Source organism: Neolamprologus brichardi, chromosome 6, assembly GCF_056152115.1.
Source record: "Neolamprologus brichardi isolate AB-2024 chromosome 6, ASM5615211v1, whole genome shotgun sequence".
NCBI classification, from domain to species: Eukaryota; Metazoa; Chordata; class Actinopteri; order Cichliformes; family Cichlidae; genus Neolamprologus; species Neolamprologus brichardi.
This window is the reverse complement of record NC_142109.1, coordinates 29,563,308-29,580,567: the sequence shown is the minus strand read 5'-3', so window position 1 is coordinate 29,580,567 and position 17,260 is coordinate 29,563,308. Positions and strand designations below refer to the sequence as shown.

Genomic DNA, 17,260 nt, shown 5'->3' with positions numbered 1-17,260 from the left:
TTTCAAGAGTAGATGCTGCAGTTTCAAGCAAGTTTCATCTGGAAAAAAACAACAACAACAAAAAACACAAACTACTAGTACCATGGGCTCAACCCAAACATGACATAAAACCTCAATTACGTGCGCCTTTGAAGGAGCAAAGGAGACCACTACTCGAGAGGGTGTAAGTAAAACTAAAAACATTAAAAACTCAAGGATATCAGTGATCAACGTAAGCTGACAAATCACATCTTTGCTGAAGGCCTATAGAGCAGAGTCGCTGTGCAATGCAGGGATGTTAAAGCAAAAAGTAATCAGTGCAGTAATACAGAAACCCACCCAACATGTCACTAGTTTGAATATTCAGAGCCTAAACTTTTTAAAGCACTTGCTGTCAGACACTAAAAGGCAACTGAAAATAGTCACTGAATGAGTCTGGGTGACTTGTGAAGTGCTTAAAAACTGTTTGAGGAGACGTCATAATCTTCTATCAAAATTCTTTAGTCTTCTTAAAATAGTAGTCCTTCAAATATCCTCTTGAACTAGACGTGTCCTCTGCTGTTCAGCTCTTCTCCTTACGCGGGCTGGGACTCTTTCCCGGTTCTCCTTTATGGCTCAGACGCTTGAGCACCTTGATGGGTTTAAACTTTGCCCCTTTTTTCTTCTGGTGATCGCTGTCTGGATCCTTCTGAAAGTCTGAGGATTAAAATAAGAAATAAAACTGCTTTAAAAATTTAAAGGAAGGAAAAAGAGTGCCTTCATGAATCTAATGAAACATCATCGCACCTTTTTTCTTCAGCATCTCTTCCATAAGTTTGTCCTCCTCTTCCTCCCTGTGACAGAACCACAGTTAGACTCCTGCCAGTCTCTACACAACACAGATGCACATGAACTGTCTGTACTCGATTACCTCTGCCTGTCCTCGTCCATGCTGTTCACTATTTGGTTGCGCTGTTCAATGATGGTAACCAGCTCAGCCATCAGCTCCTGCTCCCGACTCTTGTCATCCTCGGTCCAGTCTTTCTCTGATGAGAGGAAAGAAGAAATGGAAGAAGCAGAGCATGATTAATAATTTAATCTGTTATTTTATTTCAATGAAATACACTTTGTAGGTGTTCACAAGGTTTATAAATTATTGATGCAAAAGCAGAGCAGCATTCACTATAAACTAAATGCACATCCACCATCCTGTCAGGTCAGCAGGGAGTCCTGATTAATAAGTCTAGGAGTGCTGGAGATACTGACATTTCATTCATTGCACAAACCAACCAAGAGATTCTTAATAATTCAAACTGAAGATTGATTTTTTTAATGTACTTTGAGTACTTCAATAATGTAAACAATTTTACAGAATATAGTTACTGGGAGCCACTGAAATGAAACTGGATTGGGCATTTAATGGTTTTTACCTTCCTGTACATGTGAGAAAGGCCAGTCTGGATAACGTTCTAACCCAGTTATACAGAGGATACTAGGAGAGAAAAGATATTGACTGAGGACAGATGGAAATGTCTCAAATACCTGGTTTGTTGAGAAGACACCTCAACTCGTACTCCACATCAGCCTGCCTCTCCTCCAGGTTCTGCTGCTTCGCCCTGCAGAGAGCAACACATTAAGCAACAATAAGTTCGAAAATATAACTTCACGCTTACTATTTTGAGCATCTGTCTACAGGGTTTATATGTAATAATAAAACCAGCCGTGACGTTCCAAAACTGTAAAATTTATATCTTACGTGTAGACCAGCTCAGCTTCCCGTCGGACTAGAAGGTGTTTATCATGAATTAGGGTGAACCAGTCCACCAACAAGTGCTCCTCATCTTCATCTAAATGAAGAAAGGGTGAATAACAAATATTAGTACTCCTGTCATTTCTGACAGAGAAGCAGATTTGCTTTTATTACTTAGAAATGACTATTTTAAACCAAAATAAAACAGAAAGCTGGTCTTCACTGGACTTAAAAAGTGCTGTAATGTGATACCGTTTGGATTGTCTCTGAGCTTCTTCTCCAGCTCCACTCCCCTCTGCTCCAGCTCATCCAGCTGCTTCTCCAGCTGACTCATCTCCCCATGGATGTCCTCAACTGGGATGTATTGATCTGACTGCACCTGGGAGGATGTTTGAATCACATGACTACTGCTTCATCTGTTTTACTCTTAAGTGATGATGTCATTTCTGTCGGGTTTATTTCTGTTTTTAATTAGTCCGTTTTTATTTTGGGGGGTTATTTACCTTGCGTTTAATAAGTGGGAAGCCATGACCGGGAGCCGGGGGTCTAGCAGGACGGGGGCCTTTTGGCGGTCTGGTTTTAGAATTAGCAGGAGAGGGCGAAGCTTTTCGGTTGAAGGGGTTCTCTTTACATATCCGCTAAAAGGAGAAAAGATGCAGCTAGATTTTTAGTATGTGCAAAGTGTATTGATGTATAAATTGTCTTCTGTTTGGAGGTGGCGCCATTACCTTGTTTTGTGACTGGGTGGCCTCTGAGGCCAGTGGGCTGGGGTTGCTGGGTCGTGGTGGTGGAGGTCGAGGAGCCTTGGTCACTGGGTTGCGACTGGTCTGTGGAGTGGCTGGAGCTGAGCTGGCATTTGCTGGTACTGGAGAAGGGGCGGGGCTTGGAGAAGGCTGACGGAGATGCTCAGTCGAGGAGGAAGAAGGGGAAGGCTTGGAGTCGTTCGGTGAGCAGATGGAAGGCTCGGAGATGCTTTTGGTGAAGTTGTGTTCCTGGTCGCTGCTGCCACTGCCAGCCAAAGGGAGCTGAGAGGAGCTGTAGTCTGAGCCTGAAGACAAACTCTCTGTGCTGAGAGCTGGAGAGGGGGAGCAAGAGGAGGACTGAGAATGAGAGAGAACTGAAGAAGAGAAGAGGTTTTGAAGAAATTTAAAAAACAGCAGGGACAGAAGAAATTCAAGAGGAATAAAAAGTAGTTTGAAATGTTGGAATAAAAAGAGGATAAGGGGAAAGAAAACAACATTATTTTTAGCATCTATTAGCAACACATCTCTTTTCAACTATTTTTAGTCTGTGACTCTTTAGAATAATTTTTTTTATTATTACTATTTTTATCAGCTGTGTACATCGTTTCCGCTCACCTCTTTTGAAGTGACAACTTGTCTGTTAAATTAGAGGTTGTTTAATTTTACATCAGACAAACTAATCTAGGATTAAAGTGACTAACAATAGCACATACACTTCACACATCTATACTGCACACATTTTGAAGATTGGATGCTCAAAGTTGGACAAATGTGCTTTTTATCTATTAAATGGATAAAATGGAAAGTAAAACACAATATTATAAATCACTGGGTTGTAAACTTGTAAACTTCAGTCTTGATCAATGACGATCAGGCTTTGCAACTGAAAATCAAATTTGAATTTACTTTTGTCCTGTTACACGTAACTCCGTATACCTGGCAGTTTAACTAGAGACATAAATAGAGAGTGAACAAATAAACTGAGAGGAAATTCTGTTGCACAATAGTGCTTGCACCCCTTGCAGAGCCAATCAACAACAAACACTTTGTCAGTAGTTGCAAATATCTGCCCGAATACATTACCAGGATGGCTCTGAATGGTGACCCTTATGTTACTATGAAAATCCCGTACCATGCACTGTGTGTTCAGTGTCTCTACTATTGTTCAGCATATTTAGACGCATTATCTTTTCCAGACACACTAGTTAGCTCATCATCAATCACTTCCTCAGAGCTGTGTTACAAGTTAGAAGCACATTTCCATGGTGAAATGACCTCATTCACGATGAGTCACGTACTGATAAATTACAAAAATATGGATAAGTGACGTAAACGTAAGAGTATGCCCCCTGAAAAAGTCAATCCTAGTGCATAATTTTCAGCACAGCCATGTTTCATAAGGGACTCTGCTTTCATACAGTTTAACTGCACAGTCATATTGGTGTTTTCATCTATAAACTTCAAATTTCTCAGCTGTTTACACCGAGTTTAGAAACCCACTGAATCAGGTGGCACTAAAGAAAATGACCTATAATGTTTCTTTCTGTAATTTCTTTACAAACATTTGATAAAACATCAAATAGTTAAGTTACTGTTTGATATTTGTAAAGCACAAAGGGGATGCTCTTGGTGTTTGTGGTTCTGATAAAACCGACCTTGGTTACCGGTGGGTGGCCGAGGAGCACGAGGTGCAGGCCGTTTCTTGCTCTTGGTGCTTGCAGGACTGACAGAGCGGGATGAACTTCGTTTATTAGTGGGAGTGTCTGCACCCACTGCGTCTGCCGCCTGAGTGATGCTGTACCATGGGTGACTAGACACCACCGTAAGTGGAGGTGCTCCTCCCTCACTCCCTTCTTCCCCATTTCCCTCGTTATTTTCGTCGTCGTCGTCCTCGAACGGGTTGGAGGACTGGGGGGGCGTGCTGGGTCTGGAGCCCTCCCCTTTGAGAGAGGACAAAGAGCCTGTGTTTGGAGGTGTTGCCAGTCCAGCAGGGCGAGGGGGAGGGGCTGGTGCTTTCTTCTTCTTGGATTCTGACTGAACCAGTGCGAGCCAAGGTGGGTCTTTGGGTTTATGGGTGCCACTGAACAGTGAAACACAGATAGTGATGGAAGGGAGGGTCACACAGAGGAAGACAACAAAGTACATCCACATGGAAGCATGGAGGGTTAAACAATTACAGCACACACTGGAACAACATGACAAACACTATGGAGGTGTGATTAATGAACATGAAATGGCATTTAAGATAACTTCAGCTACCTTGCAGGAGACTGTGACCTTCCTCTGGGTTTGGGAGGAAGTGGAAGCTTCTGAGTTTCACCTGGGATATTAGGAAAAGCGTTGAGCATGACTATAAACAAATGATTCTGCTATTTTTAGAAACTTACTGTGCAAAAACTACTTACCGACTGCAGGACTGTCTCCTGTGCGGGAGAGTCGAGCCCGTGGCACAGGGCGAGGTGGAGGGATGGGATCAGAAACCCGGCGGGGTGCAGGCACTGGCCGACCGGCAACCTCAACATGAGGTGTAGAAGGGAGGTCTCCATTTGCTGTGTGTTTGGCTGGTGTTTGAGTTTCTTCTTCTTCTTTCTCTCCCTCCTCCTCTTCATTGTCGCTCTCATCGAAAGGGTTGGGAGGTGTGGCAGATCGTGGTTTCTCCTCTGCTTCGCTGATACCGTCTTCATTTGTTTTTTCTAAACCGTCTTTGCTTGTTGTAACGGGAGCGACCGTGACCGAGTCATCGGCTGGAACGTCAGTATCGTTCGTTTCCTGTACTGGAGTCTTTGCCTGGCAGCCATCAGAGGGCGCCGTGTGAGGAACTGTGCTGCGACCGGTCCTAGCAGACTGTCCCGACGCTGGTCTCTTACTAAGATCGGGCTGGCCATTTTGGTTGGATAAAGCATTCCTATTAAGGTGATGTGCACAGACAAGTGTCCCAGAGTTGCTTTCTAATTTGTAAGATCCATGAAGCAGTGTTCTGTGACACTCAGTGCACCTGAGAAAACAAAGAAACAAAAACAGGAAGTGTGACAAAAAATAAACAGTTGTTTTTTGTGACCTGTTTGCAAAAAGGATTCACGCATTATTAATGTATACCAAACACCACCTACAGTAGATATATGAATTGAAAATATTCAACAGGTGAAACATAAACATTTCTTTGTGACGATGTCACAGGAAACCGGACACACCTGTTCTGACACGGTAGCTAATTTTAGCTGTAGTGTGAAGCCTATGTGCAGCTGCTACAACTCAGAGTGAAATATTAACTGTTGTGTCCACCAAAAATATGTGACCAGCTCTTTGAAAAGCTGAACTTCTTGCATCTTCAATCAGAAAAATAGCGCCCATGTCATAGTAACTATTACTGAAAGTAATCAAAACAAAAAGATTTATAAACAAATAGCTAAGGGGAATTTACTGATATTAAAAGAAATAAAAAATAAAAAGTAATGCAATGGCAAATACAAATAGTAATAACTCTGTTATGTTATACATGTGTAATAAGTTGTTATAAATGTTTTCTAATTAACATTTTAAACAAAAATAAAAAGCATCCAGTTCAAATAGAGCTAAGCGTCTTACTCGCACACAAATCTGAATCCATCACCCGATAGTGTACAATATCCTCTGTCACAGCTTGACTCGATAATTCGGGTCTTGTTTTATCAAGTTTTTAAATTGTTTGGCAGCCATACCCAGAGGGAGGGAGTAAGCCTTAAGGAGAGGAGGTGAGGATGTACAACACGAGAAATGAGTAGAAAGAGAGGGCTCACTTGAAACAGTTGCGATGGTAGAGCTTGCCGTCCACCAAAAACCTCTGCACCAGGTGGACGTGTTTCTGGCAGGCGGCGCAGGTGCTGCTGAGAGTGCTCCGCTTGACTGCCGCGACCGCTTCGGTGCCTGTCTGCACGGACTGGATCGGCAAGTACATGCGACCGGGGACGTTGTTCGCAGGAAGGGGGACAGGGAGGAGACATCAGGGGAAGGGGGGAGATGGAGAGTAATGGGGGAGGGGGAGATCATATACGGAGTCAGGATTTGAGGATGTGGATTGTTCATTCTGTTTAGCTAGCTACATCTACTTGGTTATCTTATTTTTGGAGTTCAAGTGAAAACATCATTTGATTAATTAAAAGTATGTTAAAAAAATCAAAAGAATGAAATGATAAAAAGATGTTTATTAGTAAAAAACAATTTTAAAAAAACAATCCAAACAGCTTTGGTTAGTGGCTCTGGGAGTCACACATTTGGGATACAGTTACTCTTTAGGACTGAGATATTGCGTTTTTTGTTTTGTTTTGTTTTTCTAGGTGTTAAGTAAATATAGGGGTTAGAAGCAGCATATTTCAAAACTTGGCACACAGTGTTAAGAAACTACAACTGTTAGTTTTTTTTATCCATAGGAGACTGTTAAGAAAGACTGACCTAACAGTTCTCTTTCACCTCCAAGCCCACCCTCCCACCCCCACCCTACTGCCTAGGCTCAGGACCAGAGAGCGGAGGGGGGGTGAGATGTGAGGACGGAGAACAGGAAGAGGAGGGAGTGGAATGAATTTCCATCTGAAGAAGGGAGGAAGGGCAAGTGGGGGAGTGATGAGGAGAAAAGCAGTACATGGGAGTACGGGATGGAGGAAAGGTGTTGAAGGGCATGCGAAAGAAAAGAGAGACAGGATACAGAGGCTATCTTTATAGACTTATTCTACCGCCTTTGTTGGGCTTTTTCCCCTGCTGTGCAACACATAGCTCACATAAGAAAGTTGACATAAAAATCCATATTTGGATATTCTACACTTTTGTAGTAAAAATAGCAGATTTACACGATGTAATAACTCCACATAGTACATGCAAAATGATTGTTAAATCTTTCAAGGCTTCAAATGCCATTTCAGTGGGATTATCCACTCCACAACAGGCCATCATAATCAAAGTATTTTGAGTAATCTACAGCTTGCTACCATGCAAACTCTAGTAGACACCATGCCAAGCTCCTAGACGTTAATTAGGCCTAATATTCCCAAACAGATAAAAGAAAAAAACGCTTCTCCTGGTGCCAAGTCTTATATACTTACCTCAGTCTTATCTTCCAGAGGAGTTACAGGCCTTTTCTGGGCTGGCTCATTGAGACCAGCAGTACTGAGCCTCTTCATACAAGGAGGGTTTGCTGTGGTAGAGAAACAAGGGGAAGCCAGTTAATGGCTAATTTCTTGTATACATTATTATCACACCCAAAATTTAAGCTGTTGTGCAGTCCAGTTTCTTTTGAGTTATGATGAAATGAAGTGAGACTTTTCATGAATGGCACCACTTTTAAATTAAAGTGACAAATATACCCAGGTACTGGCCCCAACCCTCTAGGTTCATGTCTCCCTATTGGTAAGGTTGACCAGGTTGCATCTGTGGTGTCCCCCTCTTTATTTTTCATTTATTCAAGTTATCAAACACTGAATGTGTGTGCTCTTTGTTCACTGGCATAGGCAACAAAGAAAGTGGATGATGATGATGATATGACCCAATCACAGCACTTAGAGTTGAAGGTGAAGACAAAACTGACATCCAATTAAGAAAGATTTACTTTTGCCTTTCATGATTGCTACAGTAGTGCATAAAAACAAAACACTGGCATATTTCTTTTAAACCAACCCAACATACATTCTAGTTTGTGTTTCCTTTACTGTCTTTTGTTTTTTAAACCCATCAGTCATAGTCCAGCATCTTTGAGTGCAGCTGGGGATAGTAATCTTTGATATGCTCTGACAAGCTGTTTCATGCTGGAGGGCAACCAAAACCTGCTGCAGATAAAGAACTGTGAGAAGAAAAAGAACTGGTGCATGTGTTACAAGACTGAGCTCACCGAGGCCGCAAAGGAGAACAAGGACTACTTTGACAAACTGCAGTTCATGATCATGGAAAAGGAGTCAATCCAGGGATAAGGAAGATACTGGAGAGACAGCTTTTATATAATCACATTTACCGCAGTTTGACACAAATGCAAAACATCTCTGCAGGAAACACTCACACCTAAAATATATCACTGAAAAAAAGAGCTTACCGAGTCTGTAATAGCATCTACATTAACAAGTAAAAGATTATATATGTGTATGTGACAGAATTCACACAGTTGCACGCACCCTGAGACTTGTTGTTGAAGAAGTTGTAATACTGGGACACGTATGTGATGATGCTAAGCCGGTCAGGCACTTTCATAGACACCATGTCTTCTGGGTCCAACAGGGCTGGAATCCCCAGTTCAGTCTCGGCCACTTCAAACGCCTTTCAATGAGAAAGAATGAGGATAAGGGGATAAGGGGAAAGGAAGTAGAAAGAGCAGGAAACAAAATGAGATGTTGGCAATGAGACAGGAACCAGTGAGCTTAGATGCAAGGCAAAACTTGAGTAACAGCGAGGTAAACTGACCTCTTTTTTATTAAAGATAAAAACCTTGATAAGCACAAATTTGGTAACAGCTCAGCTTGTTCTGTTGTTGAAACCAAATGTGGTATCTTGGTATGACTTCTATCAGTATTTCATTTCTTTATTATTAGGAGTTGTAGTGGAAACTTGTGGGAGTGAGGTCTCTGTATTATTCAGGAGAATGGAAATGATTAGTGGTTAACCTTTCAATGCTTTAAGCACCTACAAAAAAAAAAATCCCCTCACTGCACTGAGCCTGCAGGACAAATCTTATCTCAAGCCGAAATAAATAAAACGAAAACAAGTGGAAAAGCTTGACTGGATGTGGGTGAGGAAGTATGCAGTGAAAAAAAAAATCCGCCGATTGCATGATGTTTACATTTATTCCTTTGAGAAAAACCAGCAGTGAGGAAAAAAAAAATTCCAGTGAAGAAATGATACTGCAAACAGCATTGCATAACAACATACCAGCACGGTTCTGAAACAATGAGGCCTACAAATGCTGCACATCACATGTGGCTTCTAAAAATCAGTCTTAACCTCCCCACACATACTATTAGATAGTTAAATTGAGAAACATTATGAACACAAGCACGCTCACACACACACACAGGTACTCATAAATGCACACCATCTTGGTCGGCAGCTGCCTCCAAACACGTCATGTATCATTAATACTGTGTGCTACTCAGTAACATTTAATATCTATTTATTATTATTATTATTACCATTATTATTATTATTATTATTATTATTATTATTATTATTATTATTATTATTATTATGCTATTATAGGTATTGATTTTATTGCAATTATCCACTTCATATGAGTACATGGTGATTCTTTGCAGTGATCCACAGCTAGCAGACTCAGAGTAGTGAGATTTAATGCTGCAGAGGCCTTAAGTCAGATACTATCCAAGTGATGGATCTTTTAACACTTTTCAGCTCAAATCAGGTCAGGAAGACTTTTCTCTCGCATTTTACACTTTGTAAGGCCTAGGACTTTTTTTTTTTTTTTTTTTTTACACATGGTGAGTGAGTGAAGTGAAACTGATGTAGTTATTTCTGTAGTGGCAACCCAACAACCAAAACAGCTACTTGAGGGAAGCTAAAGTAGTTTCCACCTCGTGCTGAAAAACCTGTGGCTCACCATGACAAATACTTCTAACATTTTATTTTTGGATTTGAATCTAAAAACAGAGACAAAAACTGGGTGCACTGGATAAATGACAAAAATGAGGTGACACAAAAAGTCTGCAGCTTCCTTCTGGCTCGAATTCTCCTCACCCTGTCACCTATGACTTTCCTAAACAGACCACTCTAAAGTCTGTGACCCAAAGTGTCACCCAAGTGACACATCAACCCTGACCAGACATCATCAAAAACCTGAAAAGATTGTGTAACACAATAAAAAAAAAAGAAAAATGTTTGCAACATTGACATTTGCTACCAATGTAATGTAATCCACAGTGATTCTAAAGGTTAACAATAACTTGAAACCTGCACAGTAGGAGCTCCTACCTTGAGTCTCCATGTGACAGCAGTAACATCTAAACAGCGATTTAGCATTTAGTGAGTCTATCAGCACCTCCTACATGACAGGGGACTCAAAAGTCATTCCAGGAGACAATCAACCCCAAATACACTCATGAAACTTACAAACTGATCTTACATGGTCAATCAAACAGAATGCTTTCCACATGATATTCACTCCAGACTAGACGTGACAATTACTTTCGTCCTTTATAAGCTTTTCACTTCTCCTAATGCTGCAGGAATTGAAAAACAAAACATTAAAACAACAATAAAGAACTGCCAAAGCTGAGCTCAGACTGAAAGGAGACTTCCATTTCATCGCTCAATGTTCTCCTGGCTTCAAAGCCATGTGGAAAAAAACAGCCAAGGAAATCAGATTTTTAAAGTTTTAGGCTGTATTTGATGTACTGCTTTACAAAGTTGCAAACTCTGCACTTTTGCACTGAAAATCTTCACTTCATGGTTTCTCCACAGGCTTATGTCAAGAATTTAGTTTTTTCTGACACCGAGTGCTCTGGCTTCCTCCCTCTGACTCTCTGCCCTTCAGCAGAATTAAGTAAGAGTCTCTCTTCACATCACGCACACACTCCACTTACACCCACAACATCTATGAGGAGTCAAACACGTAATAAGTTTCTGGCTACACATAAGCTATGGATTTAAAAATGACTCAGGTTTCAAAATGACATCATTCAACACAGAACAACGTGTGCACAAAACATAGTTGTAAACGTGACTCACCAGGCGGTTGTTCTCATAGACATTCTCCTTAGTCAGTGAGCCAAAATCTCTGCAATGACAGAAAAAGGTTACAACAACATTTAGGATAAGGCTGAAGATAAGGCAGCCAGCATAGTTCTATAGCAGCCCTGTTTCTACATACAACTTGCTCAACTATTTGCACTCATATTATAGACTATAAGCTATAATATAAATAGATTATAAGCTATTATTTGCCTGACAGCATAACAAACTGCAGTGGTGAGCGGTTACGGCTCCCACCTACCACTGCTGACAATCTCGAAAACAGCCCTTAAATGATGCCTGATGCCAGAGCAAAAAGAAAGAAGCAGCAGGAGCGATGGGCCGATAATTACAAGGCTCTGCTCCAAAATGCCCGGAGCAGGGATCTAAAGCCAGTTTCTCACCAGTAAACATCCTGCAGTAAAACTGGAAAAAATGTCTGAGGAGCTGTGGGATGAATTTGAATAAGTAAATGCGTGCAGTGGTCTTAGACAACAGTATGGCAGGGGGAAAAAAATAAGAAAAACCCACCATGAACCTAATGAGTGCTTGTGGAAACCATGTGGAACTTTCAAGAAGGCAAAATCCTGTGAATGAGCTCCGTGTTGGAGCCACACAAAGTGACCTCTGTTCTCTCTAATCTAATTCCCGTGGCCACAAACGCACTGAGCAGCAACTTTAATATCAGGGCTGTGTCAGCCCGAGTCCACCGTGTCAGCATAACAGACATTGCCGAAATAAAAAGTGCAGTAACTCAAAAATAACAAAGATTTTACATTTTCATACCTCACAGAAAAAAAAAAAAAAAGACCTGACTGGGACGTTGAAATGCTGTGTGTGATCAGCATGCACATCTAATCCACAGTGACTCAGAGTCTCACTCCAAGGTTTATTTTAGGTGAGAGAGAGAGAGAGAGAGCGAGAGAGAGTGTGTGTGTGTGTTAGGCGGTAATGACAATCCACATGATCAAAACCTGGCTTGAACCAGTACATCCGCTAAATCTGGTTTAGTCAGTTGGAAAAGCTTTGCAGAATAAGATTGTCTGATGTTATGACAGTGAATAATTAAGCACTAATCAAGGAGCAGGTGAGACATCAAGTGAGTTACAGAGATTTTAAAAATATAAAACAAAAGCAGCAATAAATGAACAGAATTTTATTTAAATACAAGTTTTAAAAAGACACTTTATGTGCACTTCCATTAACTTTGCCATGAATGACTTCTGGGGCTCCACATCTACTCCATCTCCACTGGTCTGACTGACAGGACATCCAAAGGATGATAAGGCCATCCAAGTCTCATCTGCATGGGTTTTTTTTTTTTTGATTAAATAAATAAAAATTGAATTGAATCTGCATCAGTGTGCCATTTTTCAATGAAGCTTCAGTGGCTGCAGAGTAAAGGGCAGCACTTCTACTACAAATGACCTGCACATGCATTAGAGCTAAATCCAGTTCGACAGGCAGAGGTCTCAGCCGCAGATTAGTCTGACGGGCTGTCTGTCTGGATCAGAGGGAGTTCGGCAGGGCCGCTGCAGCTAGAAAGAAAGCTGAACAGCGAGGCATGCTGGGACACAAATTAAAGAGGCAAAGCTTGAAAGCTCCCAGTTTGCAGAGTTTAGGATTTGTTTTATTCCTGTACTTTCAGCATTACTGCTGTGCTGTTTATGCAGATAAAGTTCACTTCAATGTTTAAGTGAAAGTTTGCTCTGCTTCCATTCAGTCCAGTTTGCTCACCTGAGAGATGAACAGCACGAGCAACATGTTTACTGTCCAAAATCATTTATCAGACCACTGGGATGACACGTGGTTAACGGTACATTTTACTGCAGTCTGTGGGAAAATTCTAGCCCTTCATAACAATCTGTTCAGAACAACGACGCATCCATAGTTCATTTTTTCCCTGATGTTATAAATCAAGTTCACGCTTTTCCTGTACATTGGTGTGCCTTTGCCCCTACCTCAGGAATTCAAATTCAAGGCAAGGCAAAGGGTTTATCATCTCTATGATTTGCTTCTTTTGTAAAAACACTTTTTTTTGTAGCACCTTCAGTGGTTATACAGCATACCACCAGTGTTGGTAGGTTACCATCCTGACTGATTTTGTGTTTGTCAGACACCAATGAAGACTTTTCTTATTTTTTAAGCCAATTTTCCCAAAGAATAAACTCAATAAAATTTAATTGAAGACAGAAAGCTTCTGTGGTTTAATACAGTCATACTCGCATCACATGTCTAGCAAGTTTTCCTGGGTTTTGTTTTTAATAACTTATAGTTGCCACAAAATCTCCAGGAAATCTGGACTTTTCTCAAGGCACACCATTGTATTATGTGAATTCTGATTGAAGAGAAAAAATAAAATAAACACATTCACATTTAGTGTACAGCAGCATATGTAAAACAAAAACAGGATAGCTTGGGTGCACTGTAAAGTTTCAGGCTGTTTGTCACTTGTACAGGTGGCTAAAGGTGGCTCACTGTCACTCAAGTGAAAAAGAAAATTACTGTTTTGAATCTCTACTAAAAAGATGGCGAGTCATCATGTCTTCCTCCCTATACCCAACCCTTGTAAATCACATATACACGCTGTGGTGTTTTGTGGTAACCTCTGTACTCAGTGTGTAGGTGTGAAACACAGATAGAAGGGAAGTGTTGTTACAGGCAGAGCGTCGCTTGTCAGGATGACTTTGACACGCCACATTGGACACTCGCTCACATCGCAGAGCTCACAACATTACAGGAGGCTTTTTTTCTTTAAGTGGCTGTGACAAAATATAATTAAAACATAGAGAGTTGAAAAATGAACCCTGTCTTCCAAGATAACACTGCCATACTTAGGTATGTTAGTATGGTGCTTTTAGATTTTTACTTAAATACAATGAAAACATCTAATTTCACTGCAGTTAAAGTAGGGGTGGGCGATATAAACGATATAAATTTGGCCAACGATAGAGATTTTATATCGCTCTATCGTGATAGATTGATGATGTCATCAAGCTGCGCCTGTTTTTGGTCGAAAGCATTGCAGCGGCTACAACCATTATCATCTGCAAATTATGGCGGGCGACAGTCATAGCAAAGAGATGAAGCACTTTTGAAATATGGGGAAAGCCAAAAACTGCGCTTCCTCCACTTCCATAACATTGATTCATTAATGTTGAATTCTTTCGCAGCTGTTCTATTCCCATGTTGTTGCAGTATATTAATAACTAACCTCGTACTGTTCGTACAGTTGTTCTCCTGACTGAAGTTTGCCCCGTGTATAGCATTTGTCCCTGACCACCAGAATCCCTCACGTTAACTTTTATCCAGTGGAAAAAAAGTTGGCGTTCATCCTCCAGCTTCACTGTGCTAAAGTTATGCTAACATAGCTGTGTTGCTAGCAATCACGTAGCACATTATATACCAAGTAGTCCAACTTCAGTAACCCTGCAAACGCCACTGCTGTTTAGTTTTCTGTCTTCATTTATGTTGGAAGTGGTAGCAGAGCTGTACATTTTATTTAGTTTCAAAAATCTCTCAGTCAGAACATGGTATGAAATGTTTAGGTGTAAACTAGCGAGCTAACTTCCTGTTAACTTCTACCTCCGTTACATTTAAGAAATTCTGTTTTCATGGATGCATGGATGTTAAACTTAATTGTTACACCCAATAAAGCAGCTTACCAAAGTTGTACTAAAACATTTTTTAACAGATTTCTGCACGCCAAAATCGGTTCGAGGTCAGTAAGCACAACCAGAATTCATACATAAGGCACACTGTCGATTTTTGAAAAATTATACGATTTTAAGTGTGCCTTATAGTGTTGAAAATATGTTATACAGAAGAAAAGAATATATCGTGATATATATCGTTGCCGCATATGCTTCAAATTATATCACGATATGAATTTTAGGCCATATCGCCCAGCCCTAAGTTAAAGCATTAATAACTGGATTTTTGTCTTTAACCTACAACACTACTCCTACTGTAGCAATGCCATCATTACTACATGGGAGCAGTAAATGTGGAAATGTATGGAAAGTTAAAAAGTACAAGTTGTTTGAATCATAAAGGCAAAAAATATTATTATAGTTTAGTCACAAAACCTTGACATGTGGTTTTGCATATGACTTTCTGCTGTGAGTTGCACTGGAACATTTTCTGTTGGAGAAGTGGGATGCATGACCGTAGTCTAGTGAACCACATTATGTATGCATATGATCTTGTGGTATTTAGTTCTAGCAGTGCTGGTCTACAGGGGCACTTTACCACATGTCATGTTTGTGGTACAAAACAGGATACCAGACAAAGTGTCACTAAGAATGCTGTCATGATTTACAGAAGCAAAGAAGACAAACACCTAAGATTTCCTGATTTCAAACAGTCTCATAACAATCGTACAGATTCCATTAAAGTAAAGATATCCTGGGCGTTCTATTACAGATGAAATGACAGATGATGGAGATAATTATAGAAAATGATGTATGGTGTATGCACAAGCACACGCCCTCTTTTGCAATTATGGGTAGAGTGAAGATGTCTCATACTGTACCCGTCTCTGTAACAAAAAAAGTTACACAGACTTCAAGTAGCTTATAATGATACTGTGGGATTACTCATGTTCCTTAAGCAATCGCAGATCACTAATTACATGACAGAAAAAAATGGTTGGTTGGCTTATTTTAAAATGAATGGGGTAAGGATTGTTTTTCCCACTTGGGTTCGTGGTTTCGTCTCCATTTTTAATAGTTTTGAATATGGTCCAGTGTAGTTATTAAGATTATAAAACTTAAGTTATATGTTATTACGTAATGGTTTTACTTGAGATCAAACTAGGCTGTACGTGTATATGGCCTTTGAGTTTAAGGAGTCTGACAGCTCTTCTTTAGAGCACAGATGAGTTCAGATGGTTCTGTCCTGACAGGTTTTGTTCTACATTGGTGTTTTGAATGGATGAGTTACCCTTAGTAATCCTGAACCTCAATTCAGTCACAAAAGAAAACAGTTAGCAGCCTGTCACGCCTCAAAATCTTTCAATGGAGGCAGCTCCTACACAAAAAAGAACCAGTGTACCACAGATTAACCTTACCGTTAACTTAACCTGCTTCTAACTTCCTTTTACAGTAGCGTTTATGTTACACTTGAGGTTACTTACATCAGATCTGGTCTGAAGCGATGAATAATGGCACAAAACGCCAGCCCGTCTCGAAAAGACGTAGACATGTCCTTAATTTGTACATCGTTGTAGTTCTCACACTGTATCCGACACCACTCCTGGAGAGCCTTCAGAGATCCCATCATACTGCAGACAAATCCGACGGGGAAGGTGGTGAACTTGGATTGATCGACCTTTATTTGTTGACGGGACAGAGACAGCGACGACGGCCAGGCAACACCCGAGCTGCCGATACGTTACCTTCATGAGCAGCCACTGAGTCACATTGGAAAAAAACGAGCATGTCTTTGGAGCTAGCTGGACGATGCCCAACTTTACCAACTGCAGCAAGCACCGTGTGAAGTTCACCTCCCGTGTGCGGTTATTCAGACTGCGGTGGCTGCGGAATGAGTGAAAAACACGGCTGATTTCCCGAGCTGATAACGGGAGCTCGCCCTCAAAAGTTCTTGACGTAGCCGAGTTAGCTAACTGGCTGCAGTGGCTTGCTGTTTGGCCCCACTTTGCAGGTTTGCTGTATATGTATAAACTGTTGTTTCACGCAGTGATGCAGTTTCAATCGAAGCAGGTGCAGAATTTCCTCTGTGAAAGACCGCAAGACTCGCACTAGGCTTTTGTTTGTAAGTGCAGTGACTACAACGGCTAAAAGACTGGTTTAAAAAGAAAGTCTCTTTAGTCCGTTGCCCGCGACGCCATCATTTATGTACCAATACAATTAAAAGTAACCTATGAAAAAATAAAAATCCCGCACAGGAAGTGCAACGCCAGCCAAACAGCGCTGATTAAAACACTGACAGCCTGGCCAAGCAGCTGCCAACCTACAATATCCCGTTTCTTTCCCTGCTCTTATCGCCCAACAGGGGGTGCTACACCCATTCAGGGGCTGCTGTCTTCTTCTTGTATTGGAGTTGACGGAGACATGCATCATCCCCGCTTTGCTGCCCTCCTCAGGTAACT

At 41.0% G+C, this 17,260-nt stretch overlaps 1 protein-coding gene across 2 annotated transcripts; it reads right to left on the bottom strand.

Moving 5' to 3' along the window:
- Positions 1-77: 77 nt before the first annotated feature.
- Positions 78-17,155, bottom strand: micall1a (MICAL-like 1a). 2 transcript variants are annotated; one of them, XM_006790618.3, is made up of 16 exons: positions 16,286-17,155; positions 11,146-11,194; positions 8,583-8,724; positions 7,524-7,615; positions 6,228-6,367; positions 4,857-5,446; positions 4,711-4,771; positions 4,107-4,531; positions 2,437-2,825; positions 2,212-2,346; positions 1,961-2,087; positions 1,715-1,805; positions 1,501-1,574; positions 890-1,004; positions 766-812; positions 78-675 (listed from the first exon to the last, which is right to left on the bottom strand). In XM_006790618.3, the coding sequence occupies exons 1-16, from the start codon at positions 16,429-16,431 to the stop codon at positions 542-544; spliced, it is 2,757 nt and encodes a 918-aa protein (XP_006790681.2). In that variant the 5' UTR covers positions 16,432-17,155; the 3' UTR covers positions 78-541. The 2 variants fall into 2 exon arrangements, with proteins under 2 accessions (XP_006790681.2, XP_006790682.2); XM_006790619.3 differs by having other exon boundaries at positions 2,437-2,783.
- Between the last annotated feature and the right edge of the window lie 105 nt (positions 17,156-17,260).